Here is a 23,074-nt window from a genome sequence, read left to right on the forward strand (position 1 = left end):
AAAGTAGAATGGGAGGCAGATCATTTATGGAGCTAACACGGCGACAGCTTGCAGCGACATTGAAAAGAGATTTGGCATTGTAAAATCAAACATTGAAAAATGAAGCATTGAAAAATCATTCGCAATGACATCGAAAAAGAGATTTGGCATTGAAAATTAGACACTGACAAGCCAAACATTGTTAGAAAGTAAAAACTGGTGATTATTTTCTCATTTTATGCTGCAGCTTTTATTCAGTGAGAGATGTTTTCAGTGTCACTACAAGCTGGCACTGTTTCGCCGTCGGGGGCGGGGCTAAATTGAAGGCCCCTTCATGGGCCTTCCGTTTTTCCCGGTACTACTTATCACCTACCTGCTGTCACTGGTTTAGCTTCATGTCACTACAATCATTAGCTATATAAGCTAATGAAGATAATATTAATGAAAATAATACCCCGTCTTGTGGTCGAGCAGCGGTACTTGACCGGAGCTCAGTGCAGGTAGATGATGAAGGCTTATAGCAAACTTTAAACATGTACTTTAAACTTTCTTTAGGCCAACCTTCCTTAAAATCTCATAGTTGTCCTGTCAACAGATCACACCTGAGCTATGGATCCCTGCAGCTCCTCCAGAGTACAATGGGCCTCTTGGCTGCTTCTCCGATCAATACGCTCCTTTCCAGGCCTGTTAGTTTAAGTGGATGGCCGTGTCTTTTTTGGTGTGAAGTTGAGCCATACTCGCTTTGTTTTCAGGCGATAGAGTGAACAACCCTGATTTAAACTTGGTGGAGTCTGATAAGTAGTTGGTTCTGAGATGATTGGCTGCACTGCATTTTATTAAAGTAAAGATAGAATATATTGTCATGTTTAATAAATTCAAATATGCATTTCTCAGACCCTTGCTTGTAGGATTAAAAGTATCTTTTGAAAAAAAAACATTTCAGCCGGTATTAAACATCCTTTTCCATAAGTCCCTCTTTCTGAATGAAATGTTTGTGCTTTATTCTTGGTCTGATGCAATATTCTAATCTTAAAAGCTGTTTTTATTTGAAGGTGGGAAAAAAATCATACCAGAAATAAACGTTTTGAAACATCAATAGTCTTTATTGATCTGTGTAATGTGCTTCCCTTAGTAAATTGAGTTCCTGAAATAAATGAGCTTTTCAGTATTATTTGAATATGTTGAATATGACTGTAAATGCAGGTTACACTAATCTAAGATTTTTTATCAGTGTGTCATTTTCTTCCATCTTTTCCATTATGCACTGCTTTGCATTGCTTCATCACATAAAGCCCAATTTATTTTATTTTGAGTTTTTGGTTTGGTTTGATTTTGATAAAATACGAAAAAAGTTCGAGATATTAACACTTTTGTTAAACAAGTAACAGCCTCAAAGTTAAAATGTGATTTATTTATTATTTTTTTTTACATTTAAATACAGATTCAGAACAATTTCAAATCGCAGTACGATAATTTCGTTTTTGTTTCCATAAGTTGCAGATCTTAGTTAGCCTAGTTCGGAAACAAGTTTGTATGTGATGCATTTTATTTGTTTTGTTTAAAAAAAACTGCAGATGTTATAGATAACATTTTCAAGTCATTCACTTTAGGGTCTTTAGGGAAATCTGAACTTAAATCCAAACGTGAATGTCTTCCTGTCCCCTCTACATCACCTGAAATGCCAGAAGCTCTTCCTCATGTGAGCCAGGAGGACCCTGTAACGCTCCATGCAGCAGCAGCAGCAGCAGCAGCTCCACAGGGGCGAGTCCAGCGGTGGCTTTGCCGCGCCCGCTGGGACGCCACACATGCAAACGGAAAACATCTGTGACGGCAGCATTTACAAGCCTCTCTGTGACCGGCGTCCTCAGTGCCATCAGAGCCGATGAAGCATATGTGCTGAGACAGCGATGACTTCCTCACCGCCTAACAACGTCGGAGCCAAACAGGTTTTTCCGCCACACATTTCATCCTTTGCATGAGGAACGAGGTCGCACATCTGAGATCTACAAGCTCCCACGTCTAATAAACCGCTCTTCTTACTTTCCTCGGGTGTTGTTTTATCCGCCAGGTAAGGGATTACATTTGTGATCGGACAGGGTAATGAAATCCTGAGCAGATTGTAGCTGCTGCTGTCTACCTGAAGGCACAGAGAGCTATTCTGCAATTTCCTCAAAACTGTATTTTGTCTTATTTATTTATTTTGCAGGCTGATAAAGCAAGCCGAGTGGGCAGCTGAGAAATGACCCTATTTGTAGTAAAAGAAAGACCAGCTCTCAAGAATCACAGACCAATATGTCGCTTCTTTGCTTTTGTTGGTGAGGCGATCCTACATGTGCGCCTCCAGTTACAGCAAGAAAACACAGCAATAAGATAACATCTCACTTTATATGGCAATGAACTGGAAACTGGTAAAACATGGAGATTATCTCTTGCGCTTTTACGGAAGATTTATCAAAGCAATAACAGTCTTACTGCGTGCCAGTACCTCCCGTCGAGATACAAACACAAATGATCCATTACGACTCCGTCTTTTCATGTAAAATATCTTCTTCATATATGCACAGGAGGCTTTGGAGGTAATTTATCATTAAAATGAATATCCACACACAGTCTGTTCTCTATTATGCTTTCACTTGTCCTTAATTCGTCCCCAAAGCCTTGCACATCTGCCGTTTGACTCCCCAGACGGCTTTACAGCACAAGTCTCCGGCATCGTCTCAGCAGTTCTCAGCTTCTGTTCCCAGCTGAGGGAATGAAATGCTATCTATGTCTGCTTTTAAAAACAATGCACCTACATACTTTTTTTTAGACTCAAGTGTGTGTGTGCAGTCCTTTTGAGTCAATTTCTAAGGAATAAATGTAGAATTTCACCACATTTTAAAAAAGTTATACAAGGAAGGAAGGATAGAGGGAAGCATGTTGATGAAGATTCTCAGTCATCCAGGTTATGATCATTCCAAAAAAGGTTAAAAAAAAATAATAAAACAACTGGACTTCTGGTCTGAAGCTAAAGACGTTCCGCTTCCCATCCAGGAAGCTTTCTCAATTCAAAATGTCTGGAGTAGTGAGGAGTTCTAAGCTTTAAACCTTTTTTGGATAGAGGGAAGTATGGAAAACAAAAGAGTAAATTCACCCAATAAACATAATAATACAAAAAACATGCACTGATTTTTTTAACTAAAAACCAAAATGTATAGAAACAAAAGTCAATAAGAATGGTTTCATTATCATCAGCAGCAGCTGTAAGGCTTTAACGGTTTTTAGGCAATTTTCTACCATCTGTGCAAAACATGTTATCACGAAAAAAAAATGGACAAAATATGAACCAAGTGATCACAACTTACTTTTATTTTCTACTAAAATACACGTACCATGCAGGGTTTTTTTTTTTGTTTTTTTCCCACTTTCCACAATAGAAACACAACGAAACAGCCTTGAGGCATTTCCCCTCACGACGACAGGCAAATGAGATGTTAAAAGTCGGTACAGCATTTTGTTTTGTGCAAATTCGGAGCGGCTTCCTGCAAACGGCGAGTCTCCTTCTACTCGTACAAGTTTTTACGCCAGAGTAACAAGCTTATTGAATCTGGTTCATATTCCTGCACATATTTACAAATTCTGCCTGAAAAAAAAGGCCGGTTCACACACGCACACACAAAAAAAAAAAAAGAAAATTAAATGTGCTAGGAATCAAAAACACACACTATTGCTTTACAAATAAATATTAAAGCTCAATAAATACAGTATTCATCTGACATAATCAGCTGAAATTGGCATGGTACGAATTGTATTGTGTTTTCTGATAATGCAGAACCCTTTTATTCTTGTTGCAGGTTACAGTTTTACTGCTGTAATAGTCACCATAAATGAAAATATGAGCCGTGTTTAAAGTTTGTCACAACCAAAGTTACTTTTGAGCTTTTCTCCTTTTTTGTTTGGCACCTTCACAAATAAGCAGCACTTAACTGTTCTATGTTGAATTTAAAAAGACAGAAAGGTTTGTCCCTGCCTGTCATGACCCCACATAGTCTTAAAGACAGTTCCCCGTCAACAATAATAAGTTTTACATTAAAACAATGGTGCTGATTATGTTTTAGTCTGAATCCCGGTAACAATGGCAAGAAACAGGCAAATAAAACGGTTGTATTTATTTTAGACCTATTCTCACGAAAGAGAAAAAGCTGCATGGGCGGTTTGGTCTAATTTTCACCCAGACTAAACGGTATGTTTGCTGCAACACTTAACATTGTTTTAGGATAAAATATTACCCACGCATAGTACTGCATTTAAAAAAAAAAAACACTATCAGCTGGTCATCACAGTACCCAGGGCCTCTGAAATTAATCCAAACTCTTTTTCTTAGAATTGCCAGATTATCAACATGACTTTGGCTCAAATAATAAAAAAAAAAATACGTATAAAATTAAAATAGAAATAAAATGCATCCCTGTAAAGTCCATTGCTCCTGTTTGGATGAGTAGCACATGTGGATGATGTGTCTGATGGACTGTCTGATGGAATGTTTTGACTACTAAAAAAAAGAAATAAAAAAGAAATAAAAAATTTAAAAAAAGTGTATGTCGAACGGAGGTGTAATCACTTTTTGGGAAAACAGAAAATAACGGAGCGAGGACCTTTGCTAAAGAGACCCTCTGTGCAGGAAATGTGGCAAACCCCCCAGGTTAGATTGTTTCGTGCAGAAAGGAAACATTCAAAGAACCAAGGTGACCGCAGCCGTTCATCAGGCAAACAATTGCTTTCTTCCACAGTGATTTTTTACTTTCTGTAACCTCTTTCAGTGCCGAACGTCTACGCTGCCGACAGATCGTGTTAGAGCAAAAACTCCAGCGTGTTTATCCCCAATAATTAGCTTGAGCTGCAAATGTTGTTTTTTTTCCTCTGAGTCAGAGCAAAATGAACAAACGTTTGACCGCAGCAGTGGTGACTGTAAGTATTTTATCGTTCCTCTTCTCCACCTTATGTGCAGCATCAACTTACAGTGATTTCGTTAGGAAGAAATCAGGTAGTTGTTTTGGAAACCAACAGCAGCCAGCAGTGATCGTTCACTACTGTGCATTATTACAAGCGTACTGGTCTCACAGCAGAGCCCTTTCAAATCCCTGTCTAGGCTCCTGGCTTGTTGGGTACCCAACCTACCGCTCCAAGACATCATTCGTACAGGATTACTTAGCATATACACTACACTACAAAAATGGAAATCAGGTGTTCCAGTCACTTCCATGGCCACAGGTGTATAAAGTCAAGCACCGAGACATACAGACTGTTTCTAAAGACATTTGTGAAAGAACAGGCCGCACTCTGGTAACCTGACCCTAGCCAGATTGATATCGCTCCGCCTAACTTCACTTACATCCATCTGGGACATCTCCCATAGAGAGTGATTTCCCCAACCAGTTTTATTGTCTGGCCAATCAGGACACAGGGCTGGAGTTTCATAGATGTGATGTAGTGGAGATGCGACCGTGACGTGAGACTGTTTTGATTCAGACAACAATGGTGGCTCGCATCGAGGAAGCAAGCGTTAACATTGATGCTGCTATTTCTTCCGTGTTGTCCAATCTACCTAATATTGTTTCATTAAAAGAACATCAGAGAACGCCTCTGAAGGCTTTTGTTGGTGGAAACCATGTTTTCGCCCTTCTCCCGACCGGATTTATCAAGTTTTGTTCTCCGGGGCGCGTCCGTGGAGGAGCGGTTAGCGTGAACCATGTTAGGAGGCCTTTAGTCCTCGACGCGGTCGGCCCGCGGCGCTTTGCCGCCTGTCTTCCCCCCTCTTCCTGTCAGCTCATTGTCAATAAAACGCGTGCCACTAGAGCCGCAAACACATTAAAAAAAAAGTTTAGTTTTTTCCTGCGTCGCTCTCATCAGCGTCACGTGTTAGCTTCGGTGTGAGTGGTTGAAATAGCACGTTGATAAAGATGACAGACAAGTGGCTTATCCAATCATATGCAATGATTTTTGATAAGACCCAGCCTTCAAAAAAGGCGATTCCTATGGAGATGTCCCAGATGTATGTAAGTGGAGCTAGGCGGAGTGAAATCCATCTGGCTAGAGTCAGGTTAGCACTCTGGAGCTCCGTGAATCCAGAGAGCACTGACGGAGCGGGGGCAGCGGATGCTGAGGCGCGTAGTGCTTCAGCCTTCTGCAGAGTGGATCGCTACCTCCGAGCTTCATGCGGCCCTTAAGATTAGCTCAGGAACAGTGCGTAGAACTTCATGGAATGGGTTTTAATGGCTGAGCAGCTCCATCCAAGCCACACGTCACCAAATGTATCGAAAAAGGATCCGATGCAGTGATGTAAACCATGGACCCTTCCTCTTCCAACATGACCGAGCACCAGAGCACAAAGCAAGGTTCATACAGACACGGATGAGAGAGTTTGGTGTGGAGGACCTTGACTGGCCTACACAGAGCCCTGACCTCAGCTCCACAGAACATGTTTAGGGTGAATTAGACCAGAGACTGAGAGCCAAGCCTTCTCGTCCAACATCAGTGTCTGACCTCATGAATGCGCTTCTGGAAGAATGGTCAAAAACTCCCATAAACACTCCAGAACCTTGTGGTTCCCAGAAGAGCTCAAGCTGTTCTAGCTGCAAAAGGGTGGGGCCAACGTCATACTGAACCCTATGGATTAAGAACGGGAAGTCACCGAAGTTCATATTCCAGTCAAGGTGGGTGAGTGAATACTTTTGGCAATATACTGTATATATATATATTCACTTTATGAACTCAAATTTCAACCGGCAACCATTAGGGTAGGCACACCACTCTTGGGAAACTTTGCGCTGCCATGTGCTCAGTGTCTATCTTCCCCCGCTTTTTTGTTTTTGTTTATTTTACATATTTCTTAATTACCATCAAGAAAAAAAACAACAACTACTCATGAGCTACAAGCTTAAACACATCTGAAAAGGAAAATAAAAATTAAAAAAAGGATGATAAATGCTCTTTAAATTTGCATCAAACCTAGCTTCACCATACATACTTAACTCTCAGAGTAAAGACTGGTTGTAAGAGCTCGGTCGCAGGAACTGCTTTAAGAAAAAAGAAAAAAAAAGAAACTACTCACAGACACAAATCAGTATGTTTGGTCTCTTCATTAATGAGCTGCATGTTAGAAGCACATGTTCACCTCCCCTCCCCTGTTTTATTGACAGCTTTATGGCACTCAGTGTGACCTTCACAGCCGGCGCGCTGACAATGCCGCCGCGCAGCTGCCATAGAAAACCATACAGTAGAAGGCATATGTGAATTAGAGTACTCTAGATGTAAAGGAGAAGACCGTATGCAGGGAAATCTGCGCACTAGTTTGCAAGGCCCATCCGATGACCTTCATAAGAAAATAAAGAGGTAGGCTAACTCTGGCGAGAAGAAAAAAAAAGTGACACTTCAATTAAAAGATGCTGAAACGGCTTTGAGGCGTCACCAAACATGCCACACACAATATTTGCTCTAAAAAAAAATGACACTTCAAAAAACACGGCATGCTCAAAAATCAACCACGTAACCCACTAAAAATGATATTTTTCTTCTAATTTATGCGCTTGCATAATTATAACAGGACTTACTTTACTCGAGGAGACAAGAAAAGACATGGGTTCGCGCATGCATCGCCATCTCCAGAATGTAAAACACAGATAAATGTTACAGCACAGCACATTGAGGGAGTTTTCGCTTGGATTTCTTCTGCTTTGCCGGGATAATACAGGGAGGGCATTGTCAGCGCCCCCCCCCCCCCAGGATTCAGACCATCTTTTTATCCTTTTTGTCGCCCGTCTGCATGACGTCGTTCAGGGAAAAGGTCATGAACGCGATCTGCTCCAGTTCGCTCTCCTTGCCGCACTCCATCAGGCAGGAGAACTGATCCTTGTCCACGTTGTAGGCCAGGTCCGAGTAGCCGCTCGGCCCCCTGTGGATGATCCGGGGCCGGTCCCAGCCGGACGAGTGCAGCGGGGACCGGTTCAAGTACACGCCCATGTCCCGCCGGTTGGACTTGCTGGTCGGGTGCATGAACAGCAGCCAGGTCTGAGTGTCCGGGGAGAGGAGGGACGTGCCGCACGCTTTGCTCTCCGTGTCGTCGTTGGGCACGAACTCGGGCGCGGGGAAGCCGACGACGCTGCCCTGGCACCCCGACGGCTGCTCCACGAGCTCCCTGGCCATGTGGGGCTTGTCGAAGTACACGCCGCTGTTCTCGCTCAGGGCCTCGCACCGGTGGCCCCCCGCGTGCCGGGCGTTGCAGTAGAGGTGGCTCCTCCCCTCGTGGTCGATGATCTCCGCCATTTCGCACTCGCACGACTTCTTCTGGAGCATCTTGCCGATCCGCCACGTCTGCCCAAAGTCCTCGCTGTATATCGACAGCGCGCGCGGGTACACGGTGAAGGGGACGGGGTAGGAGCAGCACCGGTACGGCACGTAGTAGGCGTACGCGGGGACGATCAGCCTGCCGTTCTCCAGCTGGACGCCGTGGCCGGGCCCCACGGCGAAGGTGGCCCACTTGTGCACGGCCTCGCCGATCACGCTCTCCGTCAGGTCGGCCGCCTGGCTCCAGGTCTGGCCGTCGTCGCCGCTGCTCACGCAGCAGAGGCGGGCCTTGTTCTTACCTGTGACGATCTGCTTCCTCTCGGTGGTGTTCCCCCATATGCAGACGAAGAACAGGAAGAGGGTCTTGCTGTTTTTCTCATACACGGGGCAAGGGTTCATCGTGCGGTGGCTTGGCAGACATGCGGTCGAGAGCTCCTGGCACGAGGACCACTGACGAAGAAGGAGAAGAAGAAAAAACAGACGTGAAGCGGAGAAAAAAAGACGCTTTTAAAGCAAAAACCTTTTTAAAAGATTAGCGTGCAAGTCCCCTTTACTCTGACAGTTTATGAATAAAATCGAGCGCGACTAGTTGATTTCAGAAGCAACTAACAAAACCCGCCTGTTTATATAATCTCTGTATAAATAGAGCCGTTATGTGATGACCCCCCGGAGGCTTGACACAGAGCGTTGGTGAACATCTAACAGGGCACTGTTCACGCGCTTCACAAAAAAAAAAAAAAAAAAAGAGAATGAGCATGACACTACGGTATACTGCCAAAGAAATAACCACCCATCCAGACTCAGCCAAGGAGACCAATTAACCAGAGAAGCAGTATAGTACCATACGTTAACTCTGGAGGAGCTGCAGAGAGCCACAGCTCAGCGGGTAGAATCGGATAATGATTTTGATAATAATGAGGATAATGACTTAAGACGCATCGCCGCAAGTGTGAGAATACTTCCCTTTAGCAGAGAGAGAGAGAGAGAGCAAAACTTGACAGAGTTGATCGGTAGATGAATTGACCTAAACAAAAGGCAAATGCTGGAAGAATAGCTTTTAATTAGCTGCAAACGACTTTAGGAGGGTGGACGTCCACATTCCAACAGGAAGTCCCTAAACATTGAGTCATAGCTACAACGGGATGATCCTGATCAAAGATAGAGTAGAATGGCCTAGTCAAAGTCCAGGCATCAATCAAATTTTCTCATCGTAAAATCTGACTTCTTTAAATGTAAAATAATTTGAAAACTACACACCATTTTCCTTCTACTTCGCCTGTATGCACTGATTGGTGTTGGTCGTAAAACACTTTTGAAGTTTCTCTTTGTAACGTAGCAGAGTGGACGGAATCGCGTGTGAACAGTCCTGGATGCGCATTGTTTTTATTTATACCTGGACAGACCCGTCATCTTGGAGCAGCCCTCTTCTCATGACCAGAAGTTCGGCGTCGTGGTCATAAAAGGAGGTCCTTTTCTCCGCAAAGGCGAGGAACGTGTGGCAGTGCCTCAGGTAGAGCAGAGCAGGGATCCTGTACGTGATCCCATCGGATTCCCTCTCAAACAAAGTTGTCTTGGGGGGCTCCTCGACGCTCACACTCTTCGACGATCTGTTCCCCATGGCGGACGAGAGCTCCTGCAACGCAAATATAACACGCACACGCACACAATAGCCTCGGTTTGCTTTATAATGTTGCTGTAACAACCTCTGACAGCAGCTCAGCCTCACAGGAAGTGTTCACACTCCAGCGCCTCCCCGCACACGGGAGACGGCCACACCGGGCACACCACGCATCCAAGCGGAGTCCTCACCTTCACCTGTCACGCTTGACCTGCCTCTACCCTCGGCGCGGCGTTGGCGAGCCCATTCGGATGCGAAACCAGGAACCTCTGGCGTTCACGACACTGATGCTGGAGGTTCATTGCAGAAACAAAGACGGCAACGACGCGAGAGGTTCGCCCGCGCGCACTTCCGGGTTCGGTGCTGGCTCGCTACCAAAACGAGACGTCGAGCTGCGTCAGCTTTTACACGTTTGTCTGTTGCTGTTGTGAACGGAGAGGAGGCGACGTTTAAACGTTGCGAACGATGACAGCACAACCTCCATATAGCCTTTGCCTCGCCTTGTCAACAGTGATTCTGTACATCTTAGCTAAGCCATTATAAACAAAAGTGTATCAAAGAGGAAATTGATAAACTAAATCAAATTTGACGCAAGAAGAGTGGTAGTTCACGTCAGGTTGACGAGGCAGGGTTCTATCTTACCAATGCAGCTGCTCTTTGATCAGTCTCGCTTTCAGCTTTTGAACGTCTCTCGCTACCGCCACCTGCCGGATGAGAGGACTTGTGCTCCCCTTTCAGTCTGTTGCTAGGAGACAGAGCGCTGCGCTGTTGCTCGGGATCAGGTATACTGAAGCAGTCAGTGGATTTTGGAAATGTAAAAACAGGCGTAAAAATGTTGTTTGACGACAGGAAAACGGGATGACTTCAGAGGCTCCCGCTATCCGCGATAGGCAGAGTTTTCTGAACACATATTTTCCAGCCAGGAGATCACAGAGAGGAATGAAAAAAGGTGAGTTAAACAGAAGGACAGTAATTAGCTGTTTTGGAAACAATACAGTATTATATATATATATATATATATATATATATATATATATATATATATATATATATATATATATATATATATATATATTATGGTCACAAAAACAATAACTGTATTGTTGAATCTATATGATTCAACAATACAGTAATTAGCTGTTTTGGAAACAATACAGTGTTATATATACATACATACATACATACATATATATATATATATATATATATATATATATATATATATATATATATATATATATATATATATATATATATATATATATATATATATATATATATATATATATATGTTATGGTCACAAAAACAATAACTGTATTGTTGAATCTATATGATTCAACAATAAGAAAGGAAAATAAGGGAAATAAGGGAAAATACTCTTTGAACTGATGACACTGCTTCAGGAACGAAGTTGCAATTGAGAAAACCAAACACACATATATATATATATATATATATATATATATATATATATATATATATATATATATATATATATATATATATATATATATATGTATATATATATATGTATATATATGTATATATATATATATATATATATATATATATATATATGTATATATATGTGTGTGTGTGTGTGTGTGTGTGTGCATTTTCTATTATTATTATTATTAATAATAATAATATTATTATTTGAAACTGCATTTTGTAATTATTTAAGTTATCTTTGTCAAATAGGAAAATTTGTTTGATGATCTTACACATTCACGTGTGACAAAAAAAATCAATAGTTCTGTGAGATTTCTGTAAATACTTTATTTTTTTACGGCACTGAATCAGCAGACATTGAGGGTCATGGCACAATCGGCGAGGATGTTTTGGTCAAATTTCTTTAGGTCCAGCAGGAATATTTTCAAGGTACTCGGAGGAAAGCAGTTCTTGTGGGTAAAAGGGCGTTCATGGTCACAACAATATTTTGTCTGGTCTTTTATTATTATTATTATTATTATTATTATTAGTAGTAGTAGTAGTAGTAGTATAGTAGTAGTATTATTATTATTATTATTATTATTATTATAAAGAGTTAATTTGTTGGTGTAAGGCTACAGGTAATTGCCCAAACCTTTACGCAGCTTCAAGTCTTAATGTTGCCCCTTATAAAAAACGAACCTCCTCTCTGTTGCTTTGTGTCGACTAAAGTCAGTTTGGCAATTCCAGTCATGTGAGTCTCAGAGTAATATGCAACATAACAAAATCTGCTTTTAATTTATTTTCTCCAAAAATCTAGATGCTGCTCGCTTGCTTTTGGCTGACAGGAAACCAGAGCAGCGGAAGAACATGAAAATGCAGAGAAGGATGACGGAGACTCATAGGGAAGGTGAACACACAGAGGCTGCTACTCCAGGTGGGATCACATTAGATGGACGCTTCTTGGTGAGAAACCCTAACATTACACTGTTTATATGATTAAAAAAACATACTGATCCTAGTGAGTGATGTCATTGTACTCACAGCTCCAGTTACACTGTGTCGACGAGCCGTCTCAGCTCTGCTCTGTCGACATCAGTGAGCAGAAACTGAATTCTGTAAGTGTTTTCATGGACCGCCTTTGGTTGTCTGTAGATAACTATGACTAAACTATTTCCTGAATTCATGCAGGTCGAGCCAGAAGAGCTCAAGGCCTTTGAAAACGTGGCCTACGTCGACGCGTCCGATAACTTCCTCTCTTTAGGTGATTCATTTAACGCTGATTCATCCGCAGCCTGATTTTCTTCCTTTTCCAGTCTCCTCTTAAGGTTCTGTTGTTCTCTGCAGGCTTACTCGGCTGTTTCGCATCTTTGAGAGAACTCAATCTGTCTTTAAACAGAATCAGCAGCCTGGTGTTTGATGCTGCCCAGTTCCACCACTTAGAGGTAAGATATGAAGAAAATCACCTGAGATAAAACCTGGAGGGATGGAAAATAAGCACTGATGTTTAAAAGTACCACTACAGCAAATATATTTTATTGGCATTTATGGTGATGGATGAACAGGAAGTAGTGCATTATACCTTTTTGACTTACGTACATATTACAAGGGGAGAAGTTTCTGTACATACAAATGGTTTTAAAAAAAAATACTCACCTGTATCCTGTGACTTTCTCCTGCATTGTTTACATTTCAATTGTTTTACTTTCAAATCACTGCTGCACTTTATACTGTATTTTAAATCTACTATAAATTATAAGCTGTATTCTTGCACAAATGCCCTTGCACAATCAATTCTGCACATACAAATATTTTTTTCTGAAAAAAAAAATACCCACCTGTACACTGTGACTTCTCCTGCATTGTCTACATTTAAATTGTTTACTTTTAAATCTCTGCTGCACCTACAACTGTAATTTAACTTTTACTGCAATTTACAAGCTGTATGCAACAAAATTTCGTTCTGTACGCACTCTGTGCATACAAAATAACAAATAAAGTTGTCTAAGTCTAAGTCTAAGGTTCCCAGAGTACAAACATTCCTAAAACAATGTGTTTTACCTCTTCACAGGTATTAGATTTGTCCTACAACCGTTTACCATCTAAGGACTTGCCATCCCTCGGTCAGATCCCACGTCTTAAAACTCTTCATCTGACTGGAAACCGGCTCCGCGGTCTTCCTCCCAACTTCGGAGGCCCGCACAGTGACCAGTCTCATCCGTAAGCGTGGCAAGAACAAAGATGGCTTCAAACAGCGTTTAGTCGTGTTTTTCTGTCAGCACTGACATGCTGTTATGTAAAAAAAAAAAAAAAAAATCTAAAGCTAAAGCTAAATCCATTTTAAATCAATGCAAAAACTGTAGTCTCTTAAACAAAATACAGTCCACGCACCCTCAGTTTTAAATCTGACCAAAAGGTGGCGCACAAATGCACCAGATTCCCATTCCTTATTCAAGCCATTAGTTTTAAAGCTGATCAGAGTAGCTGCTACCTACCTATCTACTTGCCTGCATTATTTAACTTATTTACTGCTTATCATTAGTGTAGCTGTAAATAAATGTTTAAATTGAAATAATTGAAAAAATTTTCTTTATTTATTTCTGTACTCGCAGGCCGTCTGAAGACGGAGCCAAACAGTTCGAAGCTCTCGAAGCCCTGATGCTCGACGACAACAGACTGACCTCTGGGGTCTTTCACAGCCTTAGAAACCTTCAGAGGTCTTTACAAAGTTCAGTGCTTGTTCATTTTTTTTTTTTTTGTGCCTGATGCAAACTCTTCTTACTTGCCGATGTTTTTTGCGCACCACGCACAGGCTGAAGCATCTGAACCTACAGGGGAACCGTATTTCTGAAATACCTCGTATGGGAGCGGGGGAGAGTTCAAAACCTGGGCCGATATCTGCTTTGAGGCAAGGCGAAGAGGAAGGTAAAATCTGCAGCGAGCATTGGAGATCTGTTCCGACTTTGCACTTATTATCTCGAATACATTTTCTCTTGTCTTTCTCATTTTGGAGAGTGCCTATTACGAATGGGCCTCTGTGTTGCATCATCTGTATACCCAGGAAACCGGGAATTTTTGGACTACTAATTACTCAGCTCATAGCTTGAATAAGTACAGATTACAAAAATGCTTAAGTTCTATTAAATTGGCATGTACTGCCATAGTATGGCACCAGTCATTTTGTTAAATAATAATAAATCCATTCATCCATCCGGTCGGTTCTGAATTGTATGCTTTCTCCGTATTTTAGCCCACGCTGAGTCTAAAATCAACCCCTATTTTAAAGTTGTGGGTTCCTTTGCCGCAGACAGGGTGGACGGCTGCGGGGGTTCCAGTCTCTTCCTGCCTAAGCTTCAACGCCTCAGCCTCGGTGACAACCAGGTGTGCTGCTTATGGGGAAATTTTTAATTTTTAAACCATCTATGGTTGTCTTTCCCGTCTCATCGGTGTTTTCGTCATCAGATCGCCTCTGAGGAAGCTCTGGTTCCTGCCGCTCTTTTCCCGAAGCTTTGTGAATTAGACATTCACGGCAATCCTTTAATCAGACAGAAGAGAGGTATTCCAGCATTCTAATAGAAAGCTGTTGAAGGTGGTGGCTGAATAAAAAAAATAAAAAAAATCTCTGTCATGCATTTGTTTGAACCCAGGAGACACGCCTTTACTCACCTATAACCTCCAAGAGAGACTTGGGATAAAGATAAGGACAACGATGGCTGAAGATTTTGTGATGGTTGGTAATGTCCTGCATCGACAGGAACATGAATGTCTGACTACATGGACACTGAATGACTCAATTAGTTATTTTTATTTTTTTGCACAGTGGGAAAGATTGCAAAGTCAAACATGAAAAGCCTGGCCAAAGTGTGCATACCCCTTGAACCTTTTCACTCCTAGTCACATTAAAACCAGGATATATTCTATCCAGATTTAACGTGATTGACCAACACAGGGTAGTGCAGGATTGTAAAGTGAAATAAAAAATTAAGATCCAGCCTTCAGTTTTGCTCAAAAAGAAAAATCTAAGAGGTGCGGCCTTCATGGGTGTTCAGCCCACCTGAATCAACACTTTACAGAAACATCTTAGGCTGAACGAAGGTCTGCAGGTATTTTGTGGTTGGTCTCCACCAGCTTAGCACATCTAGATAAAAAACTCTTTGTCCAATCTTTATCTCTCGTAGAGTTTTGTAACAATTTCTCAGTTAGATTTTGGCCTGAAGTTGAACCGCGCAGCTTCAACAAACGAAAGCGCTCGGACCTAAACCATTCTACTATAGCTCTGGCTGCATGTTTGTTAGAGTCGTTGTCCTGCCTGACGGTAAAACTTTGCCCGGGTCTTATAGTCTTCTGCCGCCTCTGACAGGTCTTCTTCCAGGATTGACCTTTCTCTAGCTCCATCATCCTCCCGTCAGCTCTGGCCAGTTTCTCTGCCCCCACATAGGAAAAAGCATCCCATCAGCATGATGCAGCCACAGCCATGTTTCTCCACTGGCATCCTACATTTTGACAATGTAGGTCAGTTAGATTCATTTTCTTCTCATCTGACCAGAGCGCATTCTTTCAGATGTTAGCTTTTTTTTTCTTGTCTTTTTTTTGTAACAGTGTATGTTTTGCACACCGCAGTGTTGCAGGGCTGGTGTTAGCGGCAGCCGGTACTTTGTAATTGCATTTGCTCGAGTCTGTCCGTCTTTTCATGGACTGTAAATGGATAGCATGGCTGTAAATAAAAAAGTCCTTCATAGGATGAAATAATCGTCCTGCATCCTGCTGTTTCCTCGATGCGTACACTTTGCGGCGAACCTTGAGCAGGATTTCATCGGGCTTTCGCTCTGACCAATCTTCCATTAGGGCCAGATGAGACTAAATTACATGCAGGAGAACTCTGTTTAATGATTACATGACACCTGAGGCCGTTAAATGGCTATCAGATTAAAAGGGGCTATTTTAATTTTTATTTGTAACAAACATTTTGAAAACCATGTCATTTTCCTTTCACTTCACAATATGTATTTTATTAAAACTCTGTAAAATGAATTGATATTCGTAGCTGTAAGCTGATACATGAATAAGTTCGTGGGGTATGAATAGTTTTGCCCGGTAGAAGAGATGACTGCTGACCGCCGACTGAAACATTTGCATCGATTTGTCTTTTCCCAGATTGAGGAAAACTACCCAAAGCTGCCACAGAGGCCACTTATACTGGATGTAATGCGTGTGAACAAAAGTAGGCGGAGAGATCAGAGAACAATACGATCTGTGGACAAGACTAAAAACAAATGTCAGCAAAATGCAAAGCGCTTCTTTATTACTCAGGTATGAACATATTAGTGTTTAAATATGACTTTTTTTTTACTTTCCTCTGGGTTTAGAAATTAATCAGGAGCATGTAAAGCACAATTTAAAATGACTAAAAAGTTTTCCTGTTTTATGCTCAGGCAGAAGATGAAGCCGAGCTTCAGCTTGATTCTTCACCTACTCAGACAGAACCTGCACAGAACAAACCGGGGAACAGAACCGGTCCAGGACAATCCACGGGCTACGACCTGATAATGGACGCAAAACCAGTGCCCTATATCGGTCGGGAGGGATAGATCTGCCGCTGTTTGATTTCTCGAGAAAACAAAACTCTGACTATACATTCATCCCGGAGAGAATCGTTACAGGCTTTTTGCTCTTTTCTCACAACAGGAATTCAAACAGCTGTTTGGATGCTGGAGCGAGCACTGAGGAATCCGAACGTCTACAGAGACTCCAAACCAAGACTTGATAGCATCCAGACACCACACAGAGAACTGAAAAAGAGGGTTTGAATTCCCCCCCTCTTCTTCTTCTTCCTCTTCTTCTTCATTTTTGCCACAACGATTTTTTTCAGGGCCACATTACTGCTTCCAGATTCCAATAACTTATGCGCTGTTGCCTTCTCCTGTTTTTCTGGGAACAGATAAAGGAGCTGCCGCCTCTGAGACCGATAAAGCAGCCGTCTCAAAGGGCTGAGGAACTGATCAAGGAAATAGAAGGGAGGACGACGGTAAAAGTTGTGGACTTGGGTATGCTTCTTCTACAATTCTTGGCAGCCTTTGCTTTTAATCTTTCCAACAACCCGCTTTTGCTACCGGAACATGTTCTCAGTCTTCTTCTATAACGTGTCACAAGTTTGGAACAAACAAAGAGAGAGAGATTTGCTTTTAGGATAGCCCCCAAATCAGATAAAGAATCTTTGGAGGGATCTGAAGATTAGGGTGATGGCAGGGAGGCCTTCAAACCTCAAGGACATGGAGCTCATCACCAAAAAATACCAGCTGGGTAAAAAAGCTGAAAAAGCTGGGTAGCAAAGACACAAGGGGTTGACTGATGTAATGGCAATAAAGATGTTTATATTTACTATTGAAATGGGCATAAATGTATTTGGGCATATGATGAGAGAAAATGTCCATCGCTATTCACTGCTAACTAATTTACCCACTCCAGTCGTTTTTTTTTATCACTGTCTGTCTTTCCGTGCAGGCAGTGCCATACGCAGCAGAGACGTTAATAGGGAGGATTATAAGGAGGCTCTGTTTCTGCTGAGGGATATGAAGAAAAAGCACAAGATGGTCCATGAGAAAACAATGGAGCAAGAAGCCAGAGTTCAGGTGGAGCAACACAGAGCCGAACCTCCGCCTCTGTAGATGCGGCCTCCTGCAGGAGCTTCGGCGGCCCTCATTTTGAGGAGAGCTCCACCCTGATGGTGTCGCCATGTGTGGAGCGGGTGAAAATAAACCTCATGTCAAAGAGTCGAGTGTTTGTTGAAGCAGGATTTGACAACAAAGACAGATTCCTCACGGCTAACAAAGAACACGGTGAAGCCGTACAGTAGTATGGAGCTTCAGCTGAAGCTGTAGAGACGAGTCTGCAGTTGTGACTTCATCTGCCGAAAATGTATTTAGCTGTCTTCTTCTGACGGTTCCGGACAGCTGCCTGCACCACGGCTGCAACCGCAGAGAAGCCACCAAACAGACATCCTAAACACAAAGCAGTACTCACTTAAGTACACTAAAAAGGTAGTTATTTATCTTTCAACCAAAAAGTTGTTTTTTTTTTATCTGTTTTTTTTTTTTTTTGCATTTGGAGCAATATTTTTAACCTTTGACCTCTTCTGTCTCATACCATACGTTAAAAAGAAACTCATAGAAAGCAGGGAAGCTTTTTCCTCCGAGGTCTGCAGACCCAATCAAGATTATTTTAATCTGGTATTTGTTATGATTATAATGTCTTGTCGGTTGTACGTTATACTCCAGCCTAATTATTCATAGCCCGTTTTAGCCGAACGGAGCGCACAGATGCCTTGGAGCTGGAAGCGGTTGAGACTTTGAACAGACCTCTGCGCAGCTCAGTATGATTTATGATCCACATTACCGAAAACAATTCCACTTTGGGTTCTAGAAAATTAACAAAGACGCCTTACGACTACAAAAACCTCAAACCTCATGTGTCTGATTATAACAGGGCTTTATTGCGGCTATCTTAATTTTCCAGTCGTGTTCTGCTCTCACTGTTCTTTCACTGTTTGATTTCACAGCTCTGTTGCTCATATGATTCCCATTATTTGTCTTCTGAGCAGCTTGCAGATGTGGAATGCACATCCAACCTCAGCGGGATAAATCAGTCGTCAGTCGTCAGGGTATTTCAAGCGGGGCTTTGCATGTATGCGTTCATATTGGGATATTTAGCTTCCTGGGTTTGCAGTGAATGATAAATGACTAATGTATGCCAAACAGCGAGTGAACTGCTTAATGTGAACAACTGCAACAAATACCAGCTACTTTACAGTAAAAGGTAGCGTTCGTTACAACAGTGAGTTTTATTAGTTACAATCCGATTGGTCTCAAAACTTGTCATTTAAATTGATTCTTCGAATTCTTTCATCTTTTCTTCTGACTTAACCACAGAACTTAAAAATTAAAAAGATATCATACATTTATTAGGGGGGAAAAAATCTACCTGAAAACACGATCCAATCTGTTCTATTTAATTTCTACTCACTACTAATGAATTAGAAACTAAAGAAAATAAGGACCTAAATTTCTTACCAGGACAAATGATTAAAATGTGGCACCATGCACTGTTTATTGAGGATGAATTAAATTAAGCAAACAATAAAAGCTGATAAAAGATCCAACTATTGTCAAAAGTCACTTTGCATCTCTGATGTTGAGAAGGTGACCGGCTTCAACCTAATCTTACCACCATGGTAATCTTTCATCATGTAGGACAGATTTCTTTTTCTGCACAGGATTTTTGAATGTCTGGAGGCTCCTCAGTTTTGGACTTTGGGTGATGCATTTCAAAAGTTAATGAAGGTTGATGAAGTTGTGATGAAACCACAACAGTACCATAGAGCTTAACACAAAAATAGATGACTTGGATTAGCCTACAAAGGGCAACAAAAATGAATTGCAACGTAGTCACCAAAAAGTGATCAAGCCTTGAGACTGGGTCTGGTCCAGAGTCTTTTGTGGACAAAAATTTCCTGAGAGGTCAGTTGGGTCTTTCTCCCATCACATCACAGCTTCTTGGCAGCATCAGCATCCATAACAAGCGACTTACTAGTCAATTCAACTTTCGAACTGTGGCAAAAATCTGCTCGTATTGCCAAAATTAGATTTTTTTCCTAATATGTGAGAGACAAAGCTTTTATGAATGCAGACACAATCATTATATGAGAAATGCAGTCCCACAGTTTACACAGCCAGAAAAACATCATTTTTAGAAATTTGCTTTTTATTAATCTTAAATTATTTCTTAATGTTGACAAGACAAAGGTAATGTTGTTTTCAAATCATAAGAAGGTGCCTCAAACCCTGCCAGTAGTGTCCACTCTAAAAAGAATGTCATTGAAGTGGTACATGAATATAAATTCCTTGTAATTGTAATTGATGACTCCCTTACCTTCAAACCTTTTCTTGATAAACTTGTGAAGAAATTAAAACTTGAATTGGGTTTCTTCTTTTGTAATAAGACATGTTTTCCTTTTTGGGTAAAAAAAAGCACCTCGTCTCTGCCATGTTTTTATCGGTCTTAGATTATAGTGACCTTTTTTCTTATAAGAATGCTACTTCTTCATGTCTTCAAATGTTGGACTCTGTTTACCAGGCTTCATTAAGGTTCATCACAAACTGTAGAGCCATGACACATCACTGTGACCTGTACTCTCAGGTGGGATAGCCTTTCCTCTCTACGAGGAGGCAGTATCATTGATACACTTTTATTTACAAGGCCCTTCTTGGATTGCTGCCCTCTTACATTTGTACCTTACCTACACAGAAAAGCGTGGCCTCTTATGCCCTGAGATCCAATGATCAGCTGTTGCACACTGTTCCTTTTGCCCGCACAGAGCTAGGGAAGAAAGTCTTTATCTATGCAGCTACTTATGCGTGGAATTTTTTACAAAGAGACTGGAAGTTGACAGAGTTTTTATCCTTAAATGCATTTAAGTTGAAAGTGAAAGAATTTGAAACAGTCTCAATTATCTGTAATTGTTTTACTTGATATTTTTTTATATACCTGTCATTTAATTCAATGTATCTCTGTTCAATATGTAACTTTGCTGCTTCTTGGCCAGGACTCCCCTGAAAAAGAAGTTTCTAATCTCAATGGGATTTTTTCCTAGTTAAATAAAAGTTAAATTTATATATATATATATATATATATATATATATATATATATATTGTAGGAGCCATTTTTCCTTTCCTGTGTTTACCGCCACCAGATTTTTAAGAGCTTATAAAAGTTTAAAGGTCCATCCTTTAATATTATGAAGTTCCAATAACAATATAGCATGTTCGGTCGTTCATTATACCGTCTCCTAGAGTACTACAAAAATGGCCGCTTGGGTGGAGTGGAATACTCTGCGTCTTGGAGGGGGCAGGGTGTGAAGTGCCTCCTTTAAATTTAAAGAGACGTCACCAAAACCAGTTACTCTCAGACTCATCTCAGAACAGATGAAAAAAGGGGAATATGGGGCTAAATTAATGAGGAATTTAGACCAAAACAATGCAGCCCCACTTTATATAGACCACAGCTGAATGACCTAAATGTGAAAAAGAAGAACTGAAAAGCATGACATGTTCCCTTTAATTTAGCTTAAGGTTTAACGCAGTGACAACAATCAGTAACTTTCTGAAGGATGATATGAAGCAAACACTTTCCTGCAATCTGAGCAACCACCTAATATCTTTGTTAGTAAATTTCTTGTCAATGAGGAGACTATACCGAATGGCAAAACCATCAATCCAAAGAAAAGCATATTTTCCCCGTCCACTGGAGCTCGCATCTTTAGCGGGGCTTGTCTGATCTGTAACACAATTTCACAATATCTGAAATCTGAAAAGTAAACAATCCCAATTAATTATCCCAATTAATCCATAACATTTGTGTGTTGGTGTATTTTTAAAACACATTACTCACATACTTTAACATTTTGGGTCTAAGGCCAATCAAGCAAAACCCCTCTGAGAAATTGTTGAATAACAAGATGCATTTATTCACCACTCATTGAATCCAGTTAATAAAATGTTCTGCAGGACAAACAAAGTGTTTCAAATAAATTCTAAAGAGATGATGATGAAATTGCAATGCTTTGACTTTATATATATATATATATATATATATATATATATATACATTTCAGTTATGTCAAATTGCGAAAAGTGAATCTTTTCTTCAGTCTAAATTACTTGATGAACATAGTCTTGCCTTCATTGCTATAGATGGATGCTATAGATATATTGGACCTCTGCAGTTCTTTTTATGCTTAACAGGTCCTAGTTAGTCCAAAATGCTGCGTCTGGTCTGTTAGCAGGTTGCAGAAGGCATAATCACATATCACTCCAGGGGATTTACACTGGCAGCCTGTTCATTTTTGCATTTAAAATTTTACTGACCTTTAAAGTTTTAAATGGCCTGGCATGCAAGGCCAGAAGAGCACTGAGATCATCCAGCCAGATGGTCTTAACGGAGCCACAGTCGAAATTGAAGCTTACCAGTGAGGGGCGTTTGCAATGAAGTCTTTTAAATCTCAAGGGAAAACCCACTTTTTTACATTGGCTTTTAATCCAAGCTCAGTCTCTACTTGTTAAAGCCTAATTAGTCGCATATCCTTGTTTTGTATTTTTATTTAGTTATATCTCTATTGCTGCTAAGTTGTTTTTTTGCACTCCAAGGCTCTTTGGTCAATTTTGTGATATTTAATAGTGCTTTAAAAATAAAATCAACATTGGAAACGTTCTGCAACGCATAATTGGGGAAAGTTTATGTGATAGATCATAAAGTCTATCTAGTAGAGTGAAGTGGAAAGCAAATTATTTTGAGAGCTTTTTTTTGGCAGTTCTTCCCCTTTTGAGTCAATACTTTCTAAAAACTCCTTCAGTTACAGATGAGGCAGTTTTTGTATTAAAGCTAGGGTCGGCAATTTTTCCAGAAGTTTCCCAAAGTCCCTTTTTGAATAACTGTGCAGGCACAAGACCGTCTTATCTTGCTCTTCCTCTCTTCAGGGGGGATGGCGAGAAAAAAAAAATCACCCAAAACCACTCTGGTCTTATTTCTTTCTAGTAAGACCTTCCTCTTATTCTCATAAACCTGAACGCGGTTCGCTTCTTGCGACTCTCAGCCATGTTCAAAGCAGCGGAGCTACAATGAACGGCTAACTACTAAGATAACCGCTAACCTTGCCGCTAAGCTAACCGTA

The 23,074-nt window shown here is 41.0% G+C and overlaps 2 protein-coding genes across 4 annotated transcripts; one reads left to right on the forward strand and one right to left on the reverse strand.

Moving 5' to 3' along the window:
* Positions 1 to 7,084: 7,084 nt before the first annotated feature.
* On the reverse strand, positions 7,085 to 10,229 carry LOC105919902 (sialidase-3). 2 transcript variants are annotated; one of them, XM_021312176.2, is made up of 3 exons: positions 10,111 to 10,229; positions 9,695 to 9,934; positions 7,085 to 8,751 (listed from the first exon to the last, which is right to left on the reverse strand). In XM_021312176.2, the coding sequence occupies exons 2-3, from the start codon at positions 9,917 to 9,919 to the stop codon at positions 7,744 to 7,746; spliced, it is 1,233 nt and encodes a 410-aa protein (XP_021167851.2). In that variant the 5' UTR covers positions 9,920 to 9,934; positions 10,111 to 10,229; the 3' UTR covers positions 7,085 to 7,743. The 2 variants fall into 2 exon arrangements, with proteins under 2 accessions (XP_021167851.2, XP_021167852.2); XM_021312177.2 differs by having other exon boundaries at positions 10,028 to 10,134.
* Positions 10,230 to 10,335: 106 nt separating this feature from the next.
* On the forward strand, positions 10,336 to 20,010 carry xrra1 (X-ray radiation resistance associated 1). 2 transcript variants are annotated; one of them, XM_021312175.2, is made up of 17 exons: positions 10,336 to 10,701; positions 10,769 to 10,868; positions 12,172 to 12,317; positions 12,398 to 12,469; positions 12,543 to 12,615; positions 12,699 to 12,796; positions 13,423 to 13,571; positions 13,964 to 14,068; positions 14,164 to 14,276; positions 14,602 to 14,732; positions 14,814 to 14,907; positions 14,999 to 15,081; positions 16,506 to 16,661; positions 16,784 to 16,925; positions 17,037 to 17,152; positions 17,290 to 17,395; positions 17,853 to 20,010. In XM_021312175.2, the coding sequence occupies exons 2-17, from the start codon at positions 10,778 to 10,780 to the stop codon at positions 18,014 to 18,016; spliced, it is 1,839 nt and encodes a 612-aa protein (XP_021167850.2). In that variant the 5' UTR covers positions 10,336 to 10,701; positions 10,769 to 10,777; the 3' UTR covers positions 18,017 to 20,010. The 2 variants fall into 2 exon arrangements, with proteins under 2 accessions (XP_021167850.2, XP_012710805.2); XM_012855351.3 differs by having other exon boundaries at positions 10,336 to 10,868.
* Positions 20,011 to 23,074: the final 3,064 nt, after the last annotated feature.

The sequence above is a fragment of the Fundulus heteroclitus genome, chromosome 11, assembly GCF_011125445.2.
Source record: "Fundulus heteroclitus isolate FHET01 chromosome 11, MU-UCD_Fhet_4.1, whole genome shotgun sequence".
Lineage (NCBI taxonomy): Eukaryota > Metazoa > Chordata > Actinopteri > Cyprinodontiformes > Fundulidae > Fundulus > Fundulus heteroclitus.

Bases quoted from the DNA above. Each gene is read 5' to 3' on its own strand.
- LOC105919902 (XM_021312176.2), bottom strand. From the start codon at position 9,919: ATGGGGAACAGATCGTCGAAGAGTGTGAGCGTCGAGGAGCCCCCCAAG. The intron at 8,752-9,694 runs GTATAAATAAAA...CTTCTTCGTCAG, and splicing joins AAGATGACGGGTCTGTCCAG to TGGTCCTCGTGCCAGGAGCT.
- xrra1 (XM_012855351.3), top strand. From the start codon at position 10,778: ATGACTTCAGAGGCTCCCGCTATCCGCGATAGGCAGAGTTTTCTGAAC. The intron at 12,318-12,397 runs GTGAGAAACCCT...TTGTACTCACAG, and splicing joins CATTAGATGGACGCTTCTTG to CTCCAGTTACACTGTGTCGA. The intron at 17,153-17,289 runs GTTTGAATTCCC...TTCTGGGAACAG, and splicing joins ACAGAGAACTGAAAAAGAGG to ATAAAGGAGCTGCCGCCTCT.